Below are 21,444 nucleotides of genomic sequence, written 5' to 3'. Positions count from 1 at the left end.
TGGTCACACGTGGAGACTGTGTATATATAGAGTTTAGGGTTTTCTTTTTTTAATTTTTCTTTTTTACGAGGCAAATCACTATTAGACGTATTTTTTCTTTTTCGGAGCATTGGGGAAGATAAGATGTGGTGAAATGAGATATCGAAGATGAAGACGTGGCATGAATTTGACAGTGAGCTTAATTAGGCAGTGCCAAGCCTATTTGGTACATCAATTGAAGTGGGTTTTGAGGCCGGAAATCTATGAGAATTCAATGTCATTCACATGATTTGTGGCTCATAGGAAGTGAGAGGACACAAATCCTTGCCTCTGTTGGAGCCACGTTACCATTTTGAGTCCTCCAATTTTATGAACCGTTTGGCTTCCGAATCTACTACTATAATAAATTCAATGATATCCAACGATTATGGCACTAATTATTTGCAAATCAAACAAATAAAAAATGACCACATCTCACCTAAGCTGCATAATCTGATTAATGCAAAGTTAAAGATTTTGCAGGATCATCTCTTCTTAGCCAATCATGAATTGATCATTGAAACATAACTTGGAGCCATGACTTTGCTCTACTCTTTCTTGAATCTTGAAGCTTAATATCACAGCCACGCCATCTGCTCTCAAGAAATGTCCTTCAGCCCGAGCTTTTACTATAGAGATCTTTAAGCACTCATGAGATGTCATCAGGACTCGACGTTTGTATAATCTTTCGTGTAAAACAGTGAATTAACCTAGTTCCATCCACCCTCAAATTGGGGATGTACACTTTTGACTTTAAAGTGAGCCCTTGTCTGTAAAATGCGGTGTCATTGTATTTTTGTAGCCATTTGAAGCTTATACAACTTTAAAGCCTGTCGAGAAATTTCTGGGGAAACTTAATTCAGGATGTCTGATATGCCCACTTAGTGCTTTCTTTTTTGGTCATCAAGTTCCTTTTGCTGCTTTACGAACAGTTTTTCAAGTTTTTGAGCAAGTATCTTCACATCTGCATCGATGTCCTTTAATATCCCACAACTGTCACTCACTTGTGCTTTATTGTCTGCTTCTTGATCCACAAAGGGACTATTTCTACCACTGGATCGCGCACCAGTCCCACTAATTTCTGTCTCTTCCCTGTTATTGCAGTATACACTCTCAGCCACCAACTGGTCAACAGAACCAGCCGCATTTGAACCTTTGCCATCTTGGTGACCTGTACTAAAAGAAGGCTCATAAGAAGACAATTCGAGTTGCCAACCTTGCTTGGAGAATTTCCATTAACTGCCCTGGGTGAGTCAGACCAGTTCATCCAAGCTGAAGGCAATCTTTCCAATGCAAGACTACCTGAAGGAATAGATTTATTTGCCATGGGTGAATCATTCTTGGTTTCGGAAGCAGAAATTCAGTATGTAAACTCTCCGCACGAAATATCTTCTGAAAGTTTATGATTGTCCAATTTGGAATATGTGACTGACTTTCCGAGTCAACCATCATAGCAGTTGTTAAAACATCTTGATCAGCCAAGTCCAACTCCTCCACCATTTCACTAGCAACAGCCATTGCTGTATCTACCGCAATATCAAAGGGGAAGTGGATATTGCAGATATGATGGGGGAGCATGCAGACACTCTCAAATTTGCAGTTTGTGAATAATAAAGGACAAAATCTCTCATGTAGGGATGGAAGTTGAGTAAAACAGAGAGAGGGAGAGCCTGTGGAATCAGCTATTTTTGGTTTTAGAAATATTGTATTAAACATAGTCATCATTAAGATAAGCCCAAACTAACCCACTTCTGTTTTCATTTTTCAACATTCCTGTGACGCTGAGACCAGAACTAGATTTGACAGGAAAGTTTTCGATGATGGTGATTACAAGTACACCATGACCATATAATTATATTAATTTAAAAAATTAAATACAATTAAAATATATTTATAAATATAAAATAATTAATAAGATAATTATATAATAAATAATTCAAAATTAGAATCTAATCACTCTAAATAATTCCAAAGTCTCAATTTTGGATAATTAAGTATTAGACTACTAAAGCCACACGACAGAAACTAAAAGTGTAACAAAACCGCAAAGGATATGCATATTATTTTATTCATTCAAAAGCTGCTTCAAGCTGCTATTAAGAAAAACTTTTTTTTCAAATATATTACTTAAAGATATTAAAAAATAATTTAAAATTAAATTTAATAAATTTTAACCATTAAAACACTAAAATAACAAAACAATTTTTTCATAATTTTTTTGAACATTTAAAATGATATATATATTTCCTGAAAAACACAATGTTAAACATGCATACATAAAATGCTAGTCAAAGTATCTAGCATCTAAACACACAAAGACAAAATGCCAGCACATTTAATCAAGTATTTTCATTAATTTGGAAATGCTTCAGCTTTAAAAACCTTCAACCCAAGTCAATATCCTCAAGTGTGACCATTTTACATTGCTAGCACCAACAACTACTGCAAAATAATCAAATATAGCCACACCATTTCTTCGAACCATCCACAGCTTCAAGTGTGTGTGAGACATGCCCACACGTTGACGTGAACACGTCAAGACATAAGTAACTGTATCTAATGTACTGAGACAATTACATTACAAGCACTAGACAATTGTATCTCCAGAAGGCCAAATCTATGCATTCGATACTACGAATATCACGATGCACAGCTGTAAACACATTTAAATCTTTTTGCAGCTTGTAGTGCACAAGCAGCCTCACATACTTTCACCGTCATTTTTCTCACAATTTCAAAACAGAGGGAAAAGAAAGGAGGAACTAAACCTTAATAACATCAAATTTTGAAAAAAGGAATGCAAATAGCTCTCATTTTTATCACCAGCATGTCTATGTCAACTTTCTCAATAAATCGAATGGATAATCAAAGTTGCACTAACTATTTCTTTCTACTATTTCTTAAGTGCATTCATCTTGTCTCTGAGATAGTAAAGCTTGGCCCGCCTCACTTTCTTCTTGTCCAGCACCTTTATTTCCTTTATGTTAGGCGAGTACCTATAATCACCATTCATTTATATGATCATAATATAGAAGCTGAGTGCAGTAATGAAGAACAGTGATACTGATAACAATTGAAAAACCTATCTAGATACATTCTTCTCTCCCTTGCCAGGTGGCAAAGAATCACTTATCACAACACAATTTATATAGCCATTATCCACAAAAATTATTAAGACAGTCCCCAACACTACAACTTTATTTTACTCGAAACTATGCTCTACATTCAACTATTGAAATGATAAAGACACTGCTCTAGTTGCATCAAGTTCTGTAGTAAGCTATATATAACAGAACAGCAATGCTTATTCGTGCATACCTCACTCTACAATAGATGCACCTCTCCTGCCCATTGCAGGGCAGGGAGCCTGGTGTATTGGGGACTCCCTTATTTTTAATCATAAAGGAAGAAGTAGGGGTGAGTGTTCGGTTCAAACCAAACCGAACCGAACCGAATTAAATTACCAACATAGTTATTAAAGGCTCAAGGCGCACTAAGGCGCCAAGGAGTCTTGAAGCCTAGGCGCAAGGCACAATGTGCAAGCGCGCGCCTGAGCGAGGTGAGGCGCAAAAGTAAAAAATTTTAAAAATCCATAAAAGTCAAATAAATGTGATGCTTTTCTTTTTTTTCTTTGGCATATATCTTGAATTGGGTTTGTTAGTTTGAGTTTTAAGTGGTTGTCCTTTTTGCCAATGAAAGTGCTCGCTAAAGATGGAAATAAAGAAGGCATGCCTTTCCAGAATCTTGTGTTAGGAACAAAGGCGCACACCTAGGCACATAAGGCGCTAGGGTTCGAGCCTGGTGAGCCTTGAGCCTGAGGCGTGCCTGAGGCGCGCCTTTAATAACTATGATTACCAAAATTGAATTACTATATTTTAGAACCGAACCGAAATAAATAAAAAATCAAATCGAACCGAACCGCTCTATTTCAGTTCGGTTCGGTCCAAACCGATCGGTTCTGAATTTTTCTTATTTTTTAAATTAGACTTGATTTTTAAGTTATTTGATTTGATTTTAACCTTAGTTTGAACCTAATAACCATTAATTAATGAAATTTAGCAATTTATATATATAAAATTATATATAATTCATAAATTCCCCATAAAAATAAATTAATTCAAAAATAAAAAATATTATTCGGTTCGGTTCAAACCGAATTTTTTTCTCCAAAACCGAACCGAACCAAAATAACTGAATTTTTTAAAATACAAAACCGAATCGAACCGAACCGAATTACATAAAAAACCAAACCGAATTACCAAATTTAAGGCGATTCGGTTCAGTTTTTTGGTTTAAACCAAATAGTGCTCACCCCTTGGAAGAAGTGAAAAATTATCTGCATCTATGAATGAAGGATTCTAAAAGTATATGCTGCCTCTGTCTAGTACATGGTAATGTTCTCATAATATCAAATCTATAATTAGGTAAAAAAGGACGCCTGTGCCATAAACCCAATAAATCAAAGTGAAAACTCAGCCTATCACATTTGGAGAAATTTAACCGTTAGAAATTAGACAGTACTTCAACTTCACCAATATCCAACCGCAACAGGTATATGCAGCTGAGATATACGAGCAAGTCTGCATAAGCAGCAATTTTATGACCCATATTTCTATGCACCTTCAGTATAAACAGACTCAAATGCTCATGCACATAGGTATTCATGAAAAATCAATAAAGCAGATACCTCCTACAAGATGAGTGACACATTCTTTCTAAATTACTTTCAAACTTAAGATATTAATAGCCTCCCTCAAGTCATGCATTAAAATTTGGAGTAAAAAATTTGAAGAATTTAGTCATTTCATTTTTCAATCAAATATTTGCATCAATATGTTACCTTAACTTGAGATTGTAAGACGTGCTTAAGTTGTAGATTTTAGACGCAAAAGTTATCAGTTAAAAGCGAGGCAGCTTCCAGGACATCCAGAAAGAAAGGAAAAGAAAAAGGAGCCAAAATAGAGGGAAAGAAAAAGAGCAAGAGAGAGCCAACTTTCCTGTTAAGGAAGCATTTAAAAAACAATACATACCAATGGAGACATTATTGGTTGAAATGGAACAAGGTATCTGATAGTACTTACAGCGGGAAGAGGGATTCGACTCCAACCCCTGCCACTAGCCTCCTTAATCTAAACGTAGTATTTAATCCAGCATTGCGTCTTGCAATAACAATGCCTTTCACAATTGAGACACGTCTCTTATTCTCAGGTACTTCCTGGTCATTTCAAGGATCAAGATGAAATAAATTGTATCAATACCAATACAACTCAACTCAACTAAGCCTTTATTGAGGTCGGCTATATGGATTCGCTTTCTCCACTCTGAACGATTTTGGTTAAATCCTTATAAATGTGTAATGCTTATCAATACCAATATTAAAAAAAAAAAAAACTGTCTACCATCCCTCATGGAATTAACAAGTAACAATACATTAATAACTACAAAATATTAAAAAAGAAAAAGGAAGAAGCTATACCACTTTAAGTTGCACAATATAACCAGGCTTTATATCAGGTATCTCCCTCTGTGTCCTTGCTTCCTCCACTGCTTCCTTGTCCAGAATCTGTGAACATAATATCATCAACAACTATAATGATGGGAAAATAACTCAAATATGGTCAGCAATATTCAACTCTATTAATATGGACAAAAGGATGCATGCCTGCATTATATGCCTGGCGGTTTTATCGAGTCTCTTAAATTTGATGCGGGGGGCATCATCTGTGATGGGTTCTGAAGGAACTTTTGAGGCTGATTCAACAGACTTTCCTGCTGTTGTCATGGTCCTACTGGGGATTGTGGATCCCACTGCCGTCCTCAAAGACAAATTCAGCCTAGAACTTGTACCGATGCCATTGAATAAAGTCAATGTATCTGCTGCAGACCCAACTTTTGTCTGCGAAAAGAATTTCAAAGTGATTTCATTTAAGAAACTTTTCTAGAAAAATGGAAAATTTTCTTTCACAGGATTCCAGATAATGTCATATCCTGGGTGTGGAACATAAAACAGAATTCCCGTTGACAAGGTAATCAACTCAACTCTCTTTCACTTCAATAACAGCCATAGGGTGCAATGTTAAAGAGAAAGGACAGATGCTTAATATCTCCGATAAAGCTTCCAATAATAACAATCACTTAATAAAATATCCAGAATAAGTGAATGTAAATGAAAGAAACGGCTTTGCTTCAACGGATAGCCATGAGCAATGAAGCCATCAACAGCTAATTAAACACAGTGGATTCAAAAATTTCTTATCCTAATTTAATGTTTAAAAGTCAAGTACGACATAAAACCATAAAAAGATACGAAGAAAGAACATACTGACATCACAGAAGAGCGAGAAGCGAGCTGGTGAAATGACCGGAAGAGATGATTCTTCGAAGCAGGATTTTCATCTAGAACCGAAGAATCAGATGCCAACGAGCTCAGTCCATGAATATTACCGCTACTAATAGCTAAAGAAGCTCTTGCGAATTTGAAATGAACAATACGCGAACTTTGCCTCCGAATTAAACTCCCGCAGAAAGAATACATTCTTTTCCGTAACTGGAAAAATGGAGAATTAAACTCTGTTTGGTTGCCGCGAAAACGAGAGAAAGTACATAGGAAAATGAAGAGAATTCGAAACCTTCTTGTGGCTGGACAGGATCCTTTATAGCAAAGATGGCACCTCCCCAGTCCCTAGTGACAAATCAAAAACCCTTGCTGATGCTGCAGAACCTCCTGATTGAATTGGGGGTTTATGATCGAAGCAAATTTATGGACCAAAATGCCCTTACTCGAGACTTTCGTCCGAAACCCAAAACCATTTATGGGCCACGTCTAGGTCCACAGTTCGTTACGGCCCATAAACATCCATACGGGAGAATATATTTACCCATTTTAATTAATTATTTTTAAAATAATTTTATTATTATTTAATAGAAGCAATTTTAATATCATTAAATATAAAATAAAATAGTTCAATAATTAAATTTATGTCATTTTCTTTATATAAAAAAATAAATAAATTAAAATTATTGGCTTTCACCATAAAGCTTTTGTAGTTTAAGGTCAAATACATATAAATGAAAACTATAAACTGTTAGAAGTAGCATAAACCATCATATGATTCCCATCATTTTTAATCTTGTCTTTTGGTTTATTTATTTATTTATTTATTTATTTTTACTTTCTTCCTACAAAACAATCATAGTACCAACACCATTCTACAGCAACTCACAACTGACTGCCTTTCTTTTTCACTTTGTTTTCATTAGCATTAACCAATTTGTGCTCAAAAGCAAAATAATCTATAACTTGGAAAACCTCTCTCTGTTTAAATAATTATTACATATATTAGTACTAAGTACAAACTGTGAAAATTCCTTGTGTAACCAAAAACTGAAGATGAACTGATATGAACCTGCCTAACTCCACCTCAAAAGCTAGCTCACAAGGAGAGGTTTGCAAACTCATATATATAACACCCAAGACCTCCCTGCAGAACCGATGTGGGACGCATCATTCTCCACATGACATCTGGTCACTTCTAAGCATAATTTTCACCAAATTTAATCCTTTACATTTTTCTTCATGCCATTCCAGCTTATAATCCTTGCTCCTTATGATTTCACAAATTAAATTCTGAAGTGATTTAGCTCTAGCTCTAGTAATTGGACCTTGGATGAAATCCTTTGTCGTGGATGTAGCTTGATTCTCATCATTCCCCTCCGCTTCAAAATGATTCGTCCTCGAATCTGTTCCTGCATCAACACAAAGAGATAAATCAGCAACATTGAAGGTGGCACTGACATTATACTCACCGGGCAGGTTTATTTTGTAAGCGTTATCATTAATTTTGGTCAGCACTTGGAAAGGTCCATCACATCTTGGTTGTAATTTTGATTTCCTTCAAGAGGGAAACCTTTCTTTGCGCAAGTGAACCCATACCCAATCTCCAGGTTGAAATGTGACTTTCTTCCTTCCTTTGTTGGCTTGACTAGCATATTTTTCATTATTCTTTTCAATTTGAAGCTTGGCTTGTTCATGGATTTTCTTCACCAATTCTGCTTTTCTTTTTCCATCTAAACTAGCAAGCTCGTTCACAGGCAAAGGTAAAAGATCCAAAGGAGTTGAAGGATTGAAACCATACACAATTTCAAATGGAGAATAGCCAGTAGAAGAATGCACATTTCTATTGTATGCAAATTCAACAAGTGGAATGCAATCTTCCCATGACTTCAAATTTTGCTTAAGCACAAAGACGCAAAAGAGTAGTTAGTGTCCTATTTACTACTTCAGTTTGACCATCGGTTTGTGGGTGACAAGTGGTGGAAAATAACAACCCGTGCCCAATTTTCCCACAAAACCTTCCAAAAGTGACTAAGGAATTTAACATCCCTATCACTAACTAAACTCTTAGGTATGCCATGCAACCTAACAATATCTCTAAAAATAAATTTGCAACATTTGTAGCATCATCGCTTTATGGCACTAATAAAATGTGCCATTTTTGAAAACTCACAACAACAACAAAAATTGAATCATGGCCTTGTTTAGACCTAGGTAATCCCAACACAAAATCCATAGACAAATGAACCCAAGGATCACTAGGGGTAGGCAAAGGTGTATACAAACCTTGTGGTAAAACTCTAGATTTAGCCTTAGCACACACAATACACCTAGCACATACTCTTTTAACATCTCTTTTCATATTCGGCCAATAAAAATGTTCCTTCAATACATCTAAAGTTTTGGCAACACCAAAATGACCCATTAATCCACCAAAGATAAGACTCATTCACAAGTAATTCACGATAGAACTCTTAGGCACACACAATCTATTTTCTCTAAACAAATATCCATCATGCCTATAAAACTTCTCAAAAGCATTCTTTTCACAAGTCTGCATACACTCTAGCAAAGTCATCATCTTGACATATAATTCTTTCACATATTCGAATCCTAATAACTTTGCATCAAGAAGGGCAAGAAGGTTATACCTTCGAGATAAGGCATCACCACCACATTTTCTTTCCCATGTTTGTATTGAATCACATATGGGAAGGTCTCAAGGAACTCAACCCATTTTGCATGACGCCTACTCAACTTATTTTGCCCTTGATATGCTTCAATGACTCGTGATCTGTGTGGATGACAAATTGCTTTGGCCAAAGGTAATGTTGCCATGTTTCCAAGGCACGTACCAATGCATACAACTCCTTGTCATATGTAGAATAGTTTAAAGTCGCTCCATTAAGCTTCTCACTAAAGTATGCTATTGGTCTCTTTTCCGCATTAAACGGCTCCAATACCTATTCCCGATCGTCACACTCAATCTCAAAAGTTTTAGAAAAGTCGTAAAGCCAACACAGAGCGGAACATAATATCTCTTTAATTTTGTGAAAAGCATCATCTTGTTTCTGTTCCCAAACAAAATTAAAATTCTTTTGACAAGATCATTCAATGGTGCTGCAATGGTACTGAAATTCTTAATAAATCTTCTATAGAAACTAGCTAGTCCATGAAAACTACGTACTTGATGCGTCTTTGGAATGGGCCATCTCTAATAGCTCTAATTTTTTCATCATCAACTTCAACACCATTAGCACTAATGACAAATCCTAAAAAGACAACCTTTTCCATGCAAAATGAACATTTCTTCAAGTTAGCATATAATTTTTCCTTTCTTAACACATCGAATACAGCCCTTAAATGATGCATATGTTCATTCATGCCTCATCAGAAACCAATATATCATCAAAATAAACAACAACAAATTTTCCAATAAAAGCACGCAACATATGATTCATCAATCTCATAAAAGTGCTAGGAGCATTAGTTAGCCCAAAAGGCATCACTAACCACTTATATAGTCCATGTTTTGTTTTAAATGCAGTCTTCCATTCATCACCTACTTTCATGCGAATTTTATGATATCCGCTTTTCAAGTCAATTTTGGTAAAAACACAAGCACCACAAAGTTCATCCAACATATCATCCAATCTAGGTATAGGATGGCGATACTTTCTGATGATTTTGTTGACCGCCCTACAATCCACACACATGCGCCATGTGCCATCTTTCTTTGGTACCAAAAGGACTGCACAAAGACAAGGGCTCATACTTTCTCTCACATATCCCTTAGCTAGCAATTCCTCAACTTGCCTTTGTAATTCTTTGGTTTCTTCAGGTTACTTCTATAGGTCGGACGGTTGGGAATAATCGCCTGTACAAAATCAATCTGTGCTCAATCCCTCGAATAGGTGGTAGTCCACTGCATCTCCTCGTAGTACATCCTCATATTCCGCAAAGGGAGACAACAACACTAGGCAAATTGGGGTCAAGGTCGATGTGGATAAACAAGAGTCCTTAAACACAATTAATAACATTTGCTTGTTGGCAAACATGGCATTCCTCACATCTCTTCCTTTAGCATACAAGCTTAATTTTCTCTCCCCTCTTCCGCATACCTCTCCTTTTGCAATCAAGATTCACCTTTTCAAGCACTCTTGGCATGTTTTCTTTACTCTCTTTTCTTTCCTCACAACCACCCTTGTCTTGCTCACTCACAACATTTTCACTCAATTTCTTTTTACTCCTTCTTTTCTTCTCTGCTCTCTTTTCGGCCACTCTTGATTTTTCCTCACCCATTGCTTGCTTAAGCCTTGTTTAGTCTTCATAAATCTGTTTTGGTGTCATAGGTGCCAAAATGATTTTCCTTCCATTCATTTCAAAAGAATACCTATTTTTATACCCATCATGGATCACCTTTCTATCAAATTGCCATGGTCGGCCAAGTAATAAATGGCCAGCTTGCATTGGAACCACGTCACACATAACCTCATCTTGATACTTTCCTATTGCAAAGGAAATCAGTACTCATTTTGTTACTTTCACCTCACCACATTCATTCAACCACTGCAATTTATAGGGTCTAGGGTGTTTCGAAGTCCTCAACCTTAGTCTCTGCACCAAAATAGTACTAGCAACATTGGCACAACTTGATACCAAATGTCACGGGTGCCTCACGTGGCTAGATATTGTCCGCTTTGGGCCTCAGCCCTCACGGTTTTGTTCCTGGGCCGAGCCTCTGCCCAACCCAAAACGCGTCTAGCCAAGCAAGGCCACCCCCTTCATATAAGTCCAGGAACTCCCCCATACTTGGTCGATGTGGGATTGAGTCACCTCTGTGACATCTCCCCCACCCGATCCTGCAACGACCTCGTTGCAGTCCGGCCACCCTGCCTACACCTCTGTGCGCTTGGCGTGAGTCGACCAAGATGGGTCAGCTCTGATACCAAATGATATGAACCTGCCTAACTCCACCTCAAAAGCTAGCTCACAATGGGAGGTTTGCAAACTCATATATATAACACCCAAGACCTCCCTGCAGAACCGATGTGGGACGCATCATTCTCCACATGACACCTGGTCACTTCTAAGCATAATTTTCACCAAATTTAATCCTTTACATTTTTCTTCATGCCATTCCAGCTTATAATCCTTGCTCCTTATGATTTCACAAATTAAATTCTGAAGTGATTTAGCTCTAGCTCTAGTAATTGGACCTTGGATGAAATCCTTTGTCGTGGATGTAGCTTGATTCTCATCATGAACCAGATCTGCAGCTGCAGCCGTAGGTTAACCATATTTTGGAAAATTACCCTTGTATTTGAATTCAGTGCATTATGATTTATTAGTAATAGTATTATACTCTATTATATTATATGATTTTTGTTATTAACATATTTAGAAAAGTGGTACAGTACAAAATAGTTTAATAATATTTACTTATGTGGAAATTTAATATTTTATTTATTTATTTTAATTAATTAATAATAATTTAATATATTTATAAAAAAAATATTTTATTGAATAGCCTACTTATTTATTTATATATATATATATATATATATTATTTTTGAAATTAAATATATATCTGTAATCTGAACAATTCAGTTCAATAATAACTCTTATATCATTCTATACCTAATAGAACTCTTGAAATATATATACCTTTATCATCTCTTTCTACTAAACTTTGCTTTCAAAACTTGTTTATCATCTCCTTTTTCTACCAAATACTTTCAACAGGCATTTTCATTATCTTTCATTTATTGTTATATGTGTATATATATATATAAATATATAGAAATTTATGATTTATAATCTGATGTGCACAGAGAATTCATAAATTCTTACTTCTCTATTCATCATCTTGGATTCTATTTTCAAGGTAAAAAATTCTCTTTCTTTATTCAATAATGGGTGAATTTGATTTTATTTTCCTTCCTTGAAATGTTACAACTATACTAAAGAAATTCCTTTTTTTTTTCTTTTTCTTTGACCATTGGTATTGAATTGAGTTGATCATGATTACTGTTGTACAATAGCTTATTTTTATATCACAAAAAAAAAAAAAAAAAAAATATATATATATATATATATATATATATATATAAAAGGTTTCTTCCTTTACCGATGCTTGTAACATATATAAGCCGGGAGCCCTTACGACACATATGATGAACTCATGCTATGCCTCTTTCCTCTCCATAGGTACTCTCTGGCTGTGCCCTTTTGTTCATTATACATGTGATAATGGGACCGTCACACCTTAATGTCAAAACAAAGATATTTCTGATACACAGGATCCTCTTAAAGAGGCAACTGTAGAGCATACGTATCTCTGATTATAAGAGTATGATACACATTCAAAGGTTTTTGGAGAGAAGAAGAAGAGTTTAGAAAGCCATGGAAGAGAACTTCAGAGAATATTATTGAAAGGGAACTAAGTCTGATTACAACTGAAGAGAGCAACTCCTTATATAGGCGAGGAGGCTCTTAACATTACAGGCAACCGGTTAGAAACTGGCTACCGACACTCTTAAAGTAACATAAAGGAAAGCAAAAATAAAGACAGACACATTATTACATTATTGACTGACAAACTTTAACTTTTATCATGGGGTGGTGGACAGATTGAGGGTGTCATAGTCAGAGTCATCAAAGTCGATTCCAAAAAAGTCCTTTGGCCATTGTCTGTATACAGGAGAAGGTGGGTTAGTGTTTTGAATGACATCTCGTGACTCTGTGTCCATTGGATCCTGGGAATCTTGCCACATGGGATGGGTCCAGTCAATAGGCTCATCAGTGAGAGACTGGATGGGACCAAGTGATGTACAATTCACATGGGGATGTACCAGACAATAATAGCTGTTGATTTCACAAAGATATTCAGCTAGTTGTTTTCTCAAGGGTCCCATGGCCTCCTTGTCAATAATTGATCCCACATAAGTCCTCCACTCATATTCAGTATTCTGGGTCTAGAGGAGTCCATCGGGCCTTCTAGAGAAAGGCCTGTGAAAAATGAACATGGTTCTGATGTTGGGCTGAGTAGCGATGGGCCTGTCTTCTATTCCATGGGTGTCTATGATGCGCTTCAGACTGTAGCGCCATGCTGAAATGGGCTTAAACCATTCCAGAAATCTGGACAGGAGAGTTCTGTTGGTGTTGTTCATAACATACTAATATAAGGCCATGAGTGGGAATTCTATCCCTGTAGAATAGAGAGTAACCATGCACCAGAGGAGCCATAGTTCTTCCAGGATGAGTTCTCTGCCAGGGTGGATACTGAAACAGGTGAGGAAAGGGTTGTCAGGGATAAAGACAGTCGAGGAGGGGAGTAATCCCCTTAGGGTGTCTCTTGCACTCAGGTAGTGAAACAGATGATCCCTTGCGAACTTAGCCATTTTTGTGATAGGCTGGTTTGGTGAACATCCGGGAGGGAAACTGTCTGGAGTAGGAACCAGGAAATTGTGCATTGGAGAAGGAGTATGTGGAGAGGATGAAGATGATGCCATGAGGATCAAAGGGAGTGTAGAGGAAGATTGGATCAGGTGGAGGGTTTTTGGCCTGGATAGGAGGTCAGGAACCAAGTTGTGCTTCCCCTTGATGTGCTGGACTGTGAATTTATACTTGGCGAACCAGTCCTTAAGCCTCAGTAATTGTGGTTCAGAAAGAGACTTGTTTAAGGTCAAATACATATAAATGAAAACTATAAACTGTTAGAAGTAGCATAAACCATCATATGATTCCCATCATTTTTAATCTTGTCTTTTTTTTTTTTTTTTTTTGACTTTCTTCCTACAAAACAATCATAGTACCAACACCATTCTACAGCAACTCACAATTGACTGTCTTTCTTTTTCACTTTGTTTTCATTAGCATTAACCAATTTGTGCTCAAAAGCAAAATAATCGATAACTTGGAAAACCTCTCTGTGTTTAAATAATTATTACATATATTAGTACTAAATACAAACTGTGAAAATTCCTTGTGTAACCAAAAACTGGAGATGAACCAGATCTGCAGCTGCAGCCGTAGGTTAACCATATTTTGAAAAATTACCCTTGTATTTGAATTCAGTACAGTATGATTTATTAGTAATAGTATTATACTCTATTATATTATATGATTTTTGTTATTAACATATTTAGAAAAGTGGTACAGTATAAAATAGTTTAATAATATTTACTTATGTGGAAATTTAATATTTTATTTGTTTATTTATTTTAATTAATTAATAATAATTTAATATATTTATAAAAAAATATTTTATTGAATGGCATGCTTATTTATATATATATATTATTTTTGAAATTAAATATATATCTGTAATCTAAACAATTCAGTTCAATAATAACTCTTATCTCATTCTATACCTAATAGAACTCTTAAAATATATATACTTTCATCATCTCTTTCTACTAAACTTTGCTCTCAAAACTTGTTTATCATCTCATTTTTCTACCAAATACTTTCAACAGGTATTTTCATCATCTTTCATTTATTGTTATATGTGTATATATATATAAATATATAAAAATTTACGATTTATAATCTGACATGCGCAGAGAATTCATAAATTCTTACTTCTCTATTCATCATCTTGAATTCTATTTTCAAGGTAAAAAATTTCCTTTCTTTATTTAATAATAGTTAAATTTGATTTTATTTTCCTTCCTTAAAATGTTACAACTATACTAAAGAAATTCATTTTTTTTCTTTTTCTTTGATCATTGATATTGAATTGAGTTATTCATGATTACTGTTGGACAATAACTTATTTTTATATCACAAAAAAGAAGAAAATATATAAAAGGTTTCTTCCTTTACCGATGCTTGTATATATATATATTATTTTATTATTATTTGATATTTTTCTTTTATATTTTGGGTGTGTAGGAGATTTGAATATTCAATCTATCAGCTGAAATTGTCTCTCTTTTATTGAATCTAGCTATTATTTTGGAGGTTCCAGGTGAGTGGTAATTATAGTCCATGGCACCGTTTTAGTCCATTTTAAAATTTCTTAGCATTAAATTTGTTATTAAATGAAATTTTAAATCAATATTTTAATAATTATTTTACATGTGATTTTTTAGAGTTTTATTTTATTATTGAATTTTATTCCGATTTTGATTAAATAATTGATTTTGTCAATTATCTCTACATTAGAGCCATTAAGATTCCGGGAACAGGCCTTTAATATCTTTATATTGATTAATATCTGACTATAAATTTTACTAATGTGTTACACTGAATTGATTTGATCTTATTGACTCACTGAAATTATTGAAATAAACTGTTGGAATTGCACTATCAATAACTGATATCTGAATTTTTTTTATTGATTTTGATTGATTTGTACAAATTGATTTTCTGTTTTGAATTGGTACCTGTGGCCAGTATCTGTATTTGTTATCTAGCCCCACCGTGTGGACTATCATGGTATTAGGTTGCATTGTTGAGTCATGCATCATTACAACTTGTGGTTTGCATTAGTATCATATGCATTGATATCTGTGAAGGAGGAGAAAGGTATCTAATATCTGGTAGCGCGCTTACCATTTGGCCTTTAGTGATGTACTGTACCATAAAAATTTATTGAATGAATTCCTTTTATATATATGTTTTATGACATTATTTTATTAATGATTTTGATAGCATGAGCATGATTTTATTGAATAGAAAATTTATTGCGAAATTAATCAAGCGTCTGTCTGTTCCCGTTTTGTTGTATGCTGTAATTATTGTTCACTAACTATTAGCTCAAACCATATTTTCTGTTTGTTATCTGTTTCAGATCAGTAGAATTCTGCAGCTGATCCAAATATTTAGCCCATTTTCTGGAGAGGGACAATCTTTGATTTGTTTTCATGGTATGCCCGAATTCATGTTTTTTCGGGCTAATAATTTGTTTAGTTTATTGAACAGTTTAAATTTTTATTTAAAATCTGTAGAAACTCCGCAATGTACTTATGGGATATTCATGATATTTATTCAGTATTTTGTTTATTTGGATTTTATCTATTTTTTTTTGGTGTAGTAAGTAACAATACATTTATTCAAGATACTATGATAAGGCTTGCATGATTTAAGAATACTTAAATTATGCATCAGTCATAACACAAAATTTTGGGTTGTGACAACTTATTTGATTAAATGATATGTTATAGTATAATAAATATAAAGATTGCTAAAATATCTTTATTGCTGTTTTAAATATATAAAGAATTGTTTTAAACTTTACTTGTATTGCAGTACTTAAAATTTTTATTTAAAGGGTTTAAATTATTGCAAATGCAACTGCAAATCCTTAATCCTTTGCCTATCACATATTTTACTTCTTAATATGGGTGGAAAACTTTATTTAAAATTATTAATACAAATAGTAGCATTGTAACACCCCTATGTTTATTAGTTTTGTACATTTCATTGTTCCGGTGATCAGTGTCTACCCGGACAATTGGGATGTGTAAAACCATATTTAAGTCACTTAGAAAAGCCATGAATGAAAATTGACAACAACTACATGAAGATAAATGGAAATGAAGAAAACAATGTATAATAGGTTAAATGAGCCAAGGCCACAGCAATGGATAATTGAACCGGGAAGTGGCTGCGAGCTCAGTCGCTATTCTGATTTCGTGTGGGACCTTATGGCACCCTGTCGACACCATATTTTGGCCGATCCCCAAAATCAACAAACTTCGAAACCGATCCCTAGCACTAAGTCTCTCCTTGCCATCTAATCACAGTTCCGATCTCTCTTCACAGAGAGTTGAGTCAATGTTAAGCTCTCGTATCCGTTAAAGCCTTACCGGACTCTCAATCATTCACCGATCTCTTAAGCCAATTGTCAAATATCCGGACCAGTTAACTACATTCCCGATCACTCTTGTCAGACGAAATTAAATTAACACTAGATCCTTGCTGCCAGTATTCATGGTCGACCTCCCTTTTAAAAGTTTAGGAATAATCAAGCTAAGGTTCTAATCCGGTTTAATGAAGATCCCGATCTTAGATGTTCAAGCCAAAATTTTCAATTAAGTTCCGTTTAGCAATCTCATGCATGTTGTATTTTCCGATCTCTCACACTTAGGATAATAATAGTTTTCAGTTATTTCAATATACTCAGACAATCAAGTGTTTAGAAATTTTCCGATCACAACCATTCATCAAACAAAAAGGCATTTTATTTCATTTCATTGCAAAATTTGTACAAGTTATTCGGCTGGGGGATCACCCCTAGCCTTATCTACATTTTGCTCACCCTCTCCCTCCTCTTCACTATCCTCACCCTCGCCCCCGGGAGCCAGGTCGGCCATCCAAGAGAAGTCCTCTTCTGGGTAACGCTTCTGGAGTTCGGCCAAGAGGTCCTTGTGAGCATTCACATAGGCACCAGCTATCCCTGTCACCATTTCTTCGTCTTTCGCCTTAAGCTCCTCGATAAGTTGGGCGACCTGAGAAGCTTCGTTGGCCCGGAGCGCCTCGACTTCCCTGAGAGCACGATCCCTTTCAGCCAGAACATGATTCTGTTCGGCCACTCTGTCTTCATAGAACTTCGCTCGCCCCTCAACTTGAGATATGTAATCCTGAGCGGATGCGAGTTGGGATCGGAGGGAAGCCATTTCCTGATTCCTCTTCTCGATCTCCTTGCCCAGGCGATGAGCCTTTTCCCGAACTATGGTCTGGTTCACCAGGCACTCCACGTTCAGGCTCATGGAGCGAGTCAAGATATCATCAAGGCTGTCCGGGAATAGCCTGTCCCGATCCTCCTGAAGGCAGATGGAAGACCCCAAGACTTTGGCAAAACCGGGGTTCTCCCGAACAGTCCGGTTATTCTTCAGGGACTCCATCAACGTTTGAGCACCACGAGAAGAGGATCTCACAGAAGATTGAGAAGGACCCCTTTCTGTGCTTGGAGCAACTGGAGGGGGTGGAGCCGGCTCTTCCTGTTGAGGAGGAGATCGGACAGCTTCAGTGATTCGTGGACCCGAAGGTCGGGACGGGCCTTCTTGCGTCTCCCCTGGTTCATGGCCGGGAGTTCGAAGCATTTCCGAACGCTTCATCTCCTTTACTTTCCAGGAGATCTCTCTTTCTTTCTTCCGCTTCCTAGAACCCTCATCACCCGCCATACCTGCACAAAGAAGAGGTCAGTGAGATCACTAAGGTCCTGAGATCTGAGAGGTAGAAAATACCAGTGCCAAGGTCAGAGAGCGGAAGATCGCGATCTTGGCCGGTGAGCAGCTATATGGTCCAATGGTGCAGCTCGGCGGTCACCACATCTAAACAGGAATACTTTTGAGTGGCAGCCTGATTCTTCAGATCCATCACTATTAAGCTTTCCTCCTGGTTCAGGTTAAGGCGCTTCGGAAGCAGGGGCCCCTGGTCCCACCAGCTACGGGGGAAGTCCTCAAAGCAGGTCAGATTTTTGCTCCTCAGAATGAAGAAGCGGTTCTTCCAATTTTTAAGAGAGGAGGGCAGATCGGTGAAGAGCCCGCAATGAGGCTTCGCCTGAAAGAACCAGTGCTCGTCGTCCTTTCTGAGTTAGCACTGCAGCTCGGCGAACACCTTAGCCATAGGTCTGATTCCCTTAGCTCGGCATAGACCTCGGAAGGCTACTAGGATCCGCCATGAGTTAGGGTGAACTTGAGCAATGCACACCCGGTGAAGTTTTAGGACCTCCTTTAAGAAGTCATCCAGAGGGAACCGAAGACCGGCCTTTAACTGTTCCTCGTATACCATAACCAGGTCATTCTCTTCAAAGAAGTGATCGGCTCGGTGATCGCCGTGGCACCGGATAAGTTCGTACGAATCAGGGCGAATATTGTACTCCTGGCTAAACGATTGTAGATCGGACTCTTGTAAGATCGATGGCAGCTCGTCCATAGGGAGATTCTCCCTCCCGGAAGAAGGTACGTGCCTTGATGGTCCGATCCGCCCCCGAGCTGGAATAGAGGCCCTAGGAAGTTCTGTTTGCGCACTTGGCCCGACCACCTCTTCTTCGTCAGACGACCACGAGAACTGAATGGAAGGAGGACTCGCCGCTCTTTGACCTTCGGCACCGCTCATTTTCAAAAGAAATAAAGAACTTAAACTAAAAAGAAGATCAAAGCCCTTACCGGAGTCTGATCGGCGTCGGAAGAACTTGAGCAAACGAGAGAACTTTGAGGTTGTGAGTGAGAGATTGAAAATGACATACAGGAGCAAATGGCTAACCCCTCACCCCTATTTATACTTGTCCGAGCATTTAATGCTCACGAGGTTCTAGGCAACGCATCGATTGGTGGGACTCGCCAGCCGTTCTGACACTTCTCTCGAATATTCGAACATTCCAAGGAGATCGGTTAAATGGAGATCGGCATAATAAGTTGAATATTTTGAATGAAGGATTAGTTAAGGGTCATTTTGTTAGGAACCAGATCGGACAAATATATCAGAGATCGAAAAATAATCAATAAGATAATAATTGGAGAAAAAAAGATTTTTATTTCCAAAAGATCGGATTACATCATTTGGGCGATCTCTAGGGATCGGATTACAATGAAGGTCTAACTACGTCACCTGGGCGATCTCTAGAGATCTGATTACATTGAAGGATTACATCATTTGGGCGATCTCTAGAGACCGGTGGAACACCCTATCTAAAGAGTCCCAGGTTTATAACTGATCCCAAGGGTGTCGCCGATCGGAGCTTAATCCGCTGTCGGAACACCCAATGTGGGAGGAAACCGCTGTCGGAACACTCAATGTGGTGAGAAACCGAATGAACTTGAGGAAGCAACCGCCAAGGGTCAGCAGAGCATCAGACAAGGTTATGCGATCACCGGGGTCGTAAATTTTCAGTCGAGGAGTAAGGAAGTCCATCGGAGAGGGATCAAAAACCACAATCATGGCCGGAACGACCGCCGGAGCAGCTAGAACTGGAAAAGAAAGAAGGAAGAGAGAAAAATCAGATGAAGGAAATGTCTCTGTCGTCAGGGGTATATATAGGGGAAAACGGGCATTTATTGTCAGAAAAACGGCAACGCTTGGAATCAAGGGGAAATTAATGCTTTGACCAGACCGGACCTGAGAAAGGGAGAGATCGGAATAATAGATCGGAAGATGGGAGACCAGCATGAAAGATCGGAAAAGAGCATGTAAAAGAGATCAGAAAGAGGGAAGATCGGAAGGCAAAAAGAATAAGACAAATCCCAATAACCGCCAATCGTGAGTGAGGTAGTTAAAGCGTTGCAGCGAGATCTCCACCGCACGCCTAAGAATCGCCCACAATCTTGACAGTGCCGGTATGTCATGACAGTCCTGTACATCCCAATCCCCACCGTTGATCTCACTGGTAAGGACAAACCCGAAACCCTTGGATCAAGAGAGAAGACGACAATACCAGCGTCTTTCGCTCTTAGCCCTCAGATCGTTCCGAACGAGGAGATTTGGGACCGTCAGATTGAAAGAAGAAAAGGACAAATATTCTGAAGAGTGATCCCAGCCGTTCATTTTGATTCTCTTTAATTCCTGAACATTCGATCATGTCCTTCGAAATCTTGACCCTCCATCTCCTCAATAAATCCCGACCCTTCATGGGGAGCACCCGATTCCTATAAATACCGCATGAAAACTGCTCGGGGACGGGCAAAAAAAGAGAGGTAGTTATTATAGCGGAAGAACTCTGAAACTTGATTCAGTTTGTTACTCTGCTACTTTGAAGTTTTGATTAGAAAGACTTTTGAAACTAGTTTTCTGAAGTGTTTTCTTGAAAAGGATTCTGAATACTGGAACTCTACATTTTCAGTTTGTTCATTATCTGGTCACACTCTCATTTTTAGCCCTTTATCATCTCTGCCTTCATTCTCATTATCCAAGCTCAACTTCATTTCACTCGGTTTTTATCTTAAGATTGATTGCATTTTAGCTAAGTACCCTTCATTTCACAACGAGCATCGGCCCTCAAGCTAATCAGTCCGCTGTCTTATTACTATTTGTCGCCCCATAGTTATTTCAATAGATTTGGCTCCTTACAGGTAAGAGCTCATATCGCCGTTTTATTAAGTATTTACGTTTACTTTCCGCATTTTCTTTGTTCTTTTTATTTA

The 21,444-nt window shown here is 37.2% G+C and overlaps 1 protein-coding gene across 1 annotated transcript; it reads right to left on the bottom strand.

Moving 5' to 3' along the window:
- Positions 1 to 2,352: 2,352 nt before the first annotated feature.
- LOC110646471 (50S ribosomal protein L19, chloroplastic) lies at positions 2,353 to 6,787 on the bottom strand. The gene is made up of 6 exons (XM_021799913.2): positions 6,648 to 6,787; positions 6,341 to 6,565; positions 5,681 to 5,914; positions 5,495 to 5,581; positions 5,100 to 5,233; positions 2,353 to 3,014 (listed from the first exon to the last, which is right to left on the bottom strand). The coding sequence occupies exons 2-6, from the start codon at positions 6,551 to 6,553 to the stop codon at positions 2,912 to 2,914; spliced, it is 771 nt and encodes a 256-aa protein (XP_021655605.2). The 5' UTR covers positions 6,554 to 6,565; positions 6,648 to 6,787; the 3' UTR covers positions 2,353 to 2,911.
- Between the last annotated feature and the right edge of the window lie 14,657 nt (positions 6,788 to 21,444).

This window comes from Hevea brasiliensis, chromosome 17 (assembly GCF_030052815.1).
Source record: "Hevea brasiliensis isolate MT/VB/25A 57/8 chromosome 17, ASM3005281v1, whole genome shotgun sequence".
NCBI lineage: Eukaryota > Viridiplantae > Streptophyta > Magnoliopsida > Malpighiales > Euphorbiaceae > Hevea > Hevea brasiliensis.
This window is presented reverse-complemented; position numbering and strand designations above follow the sequence as displayed.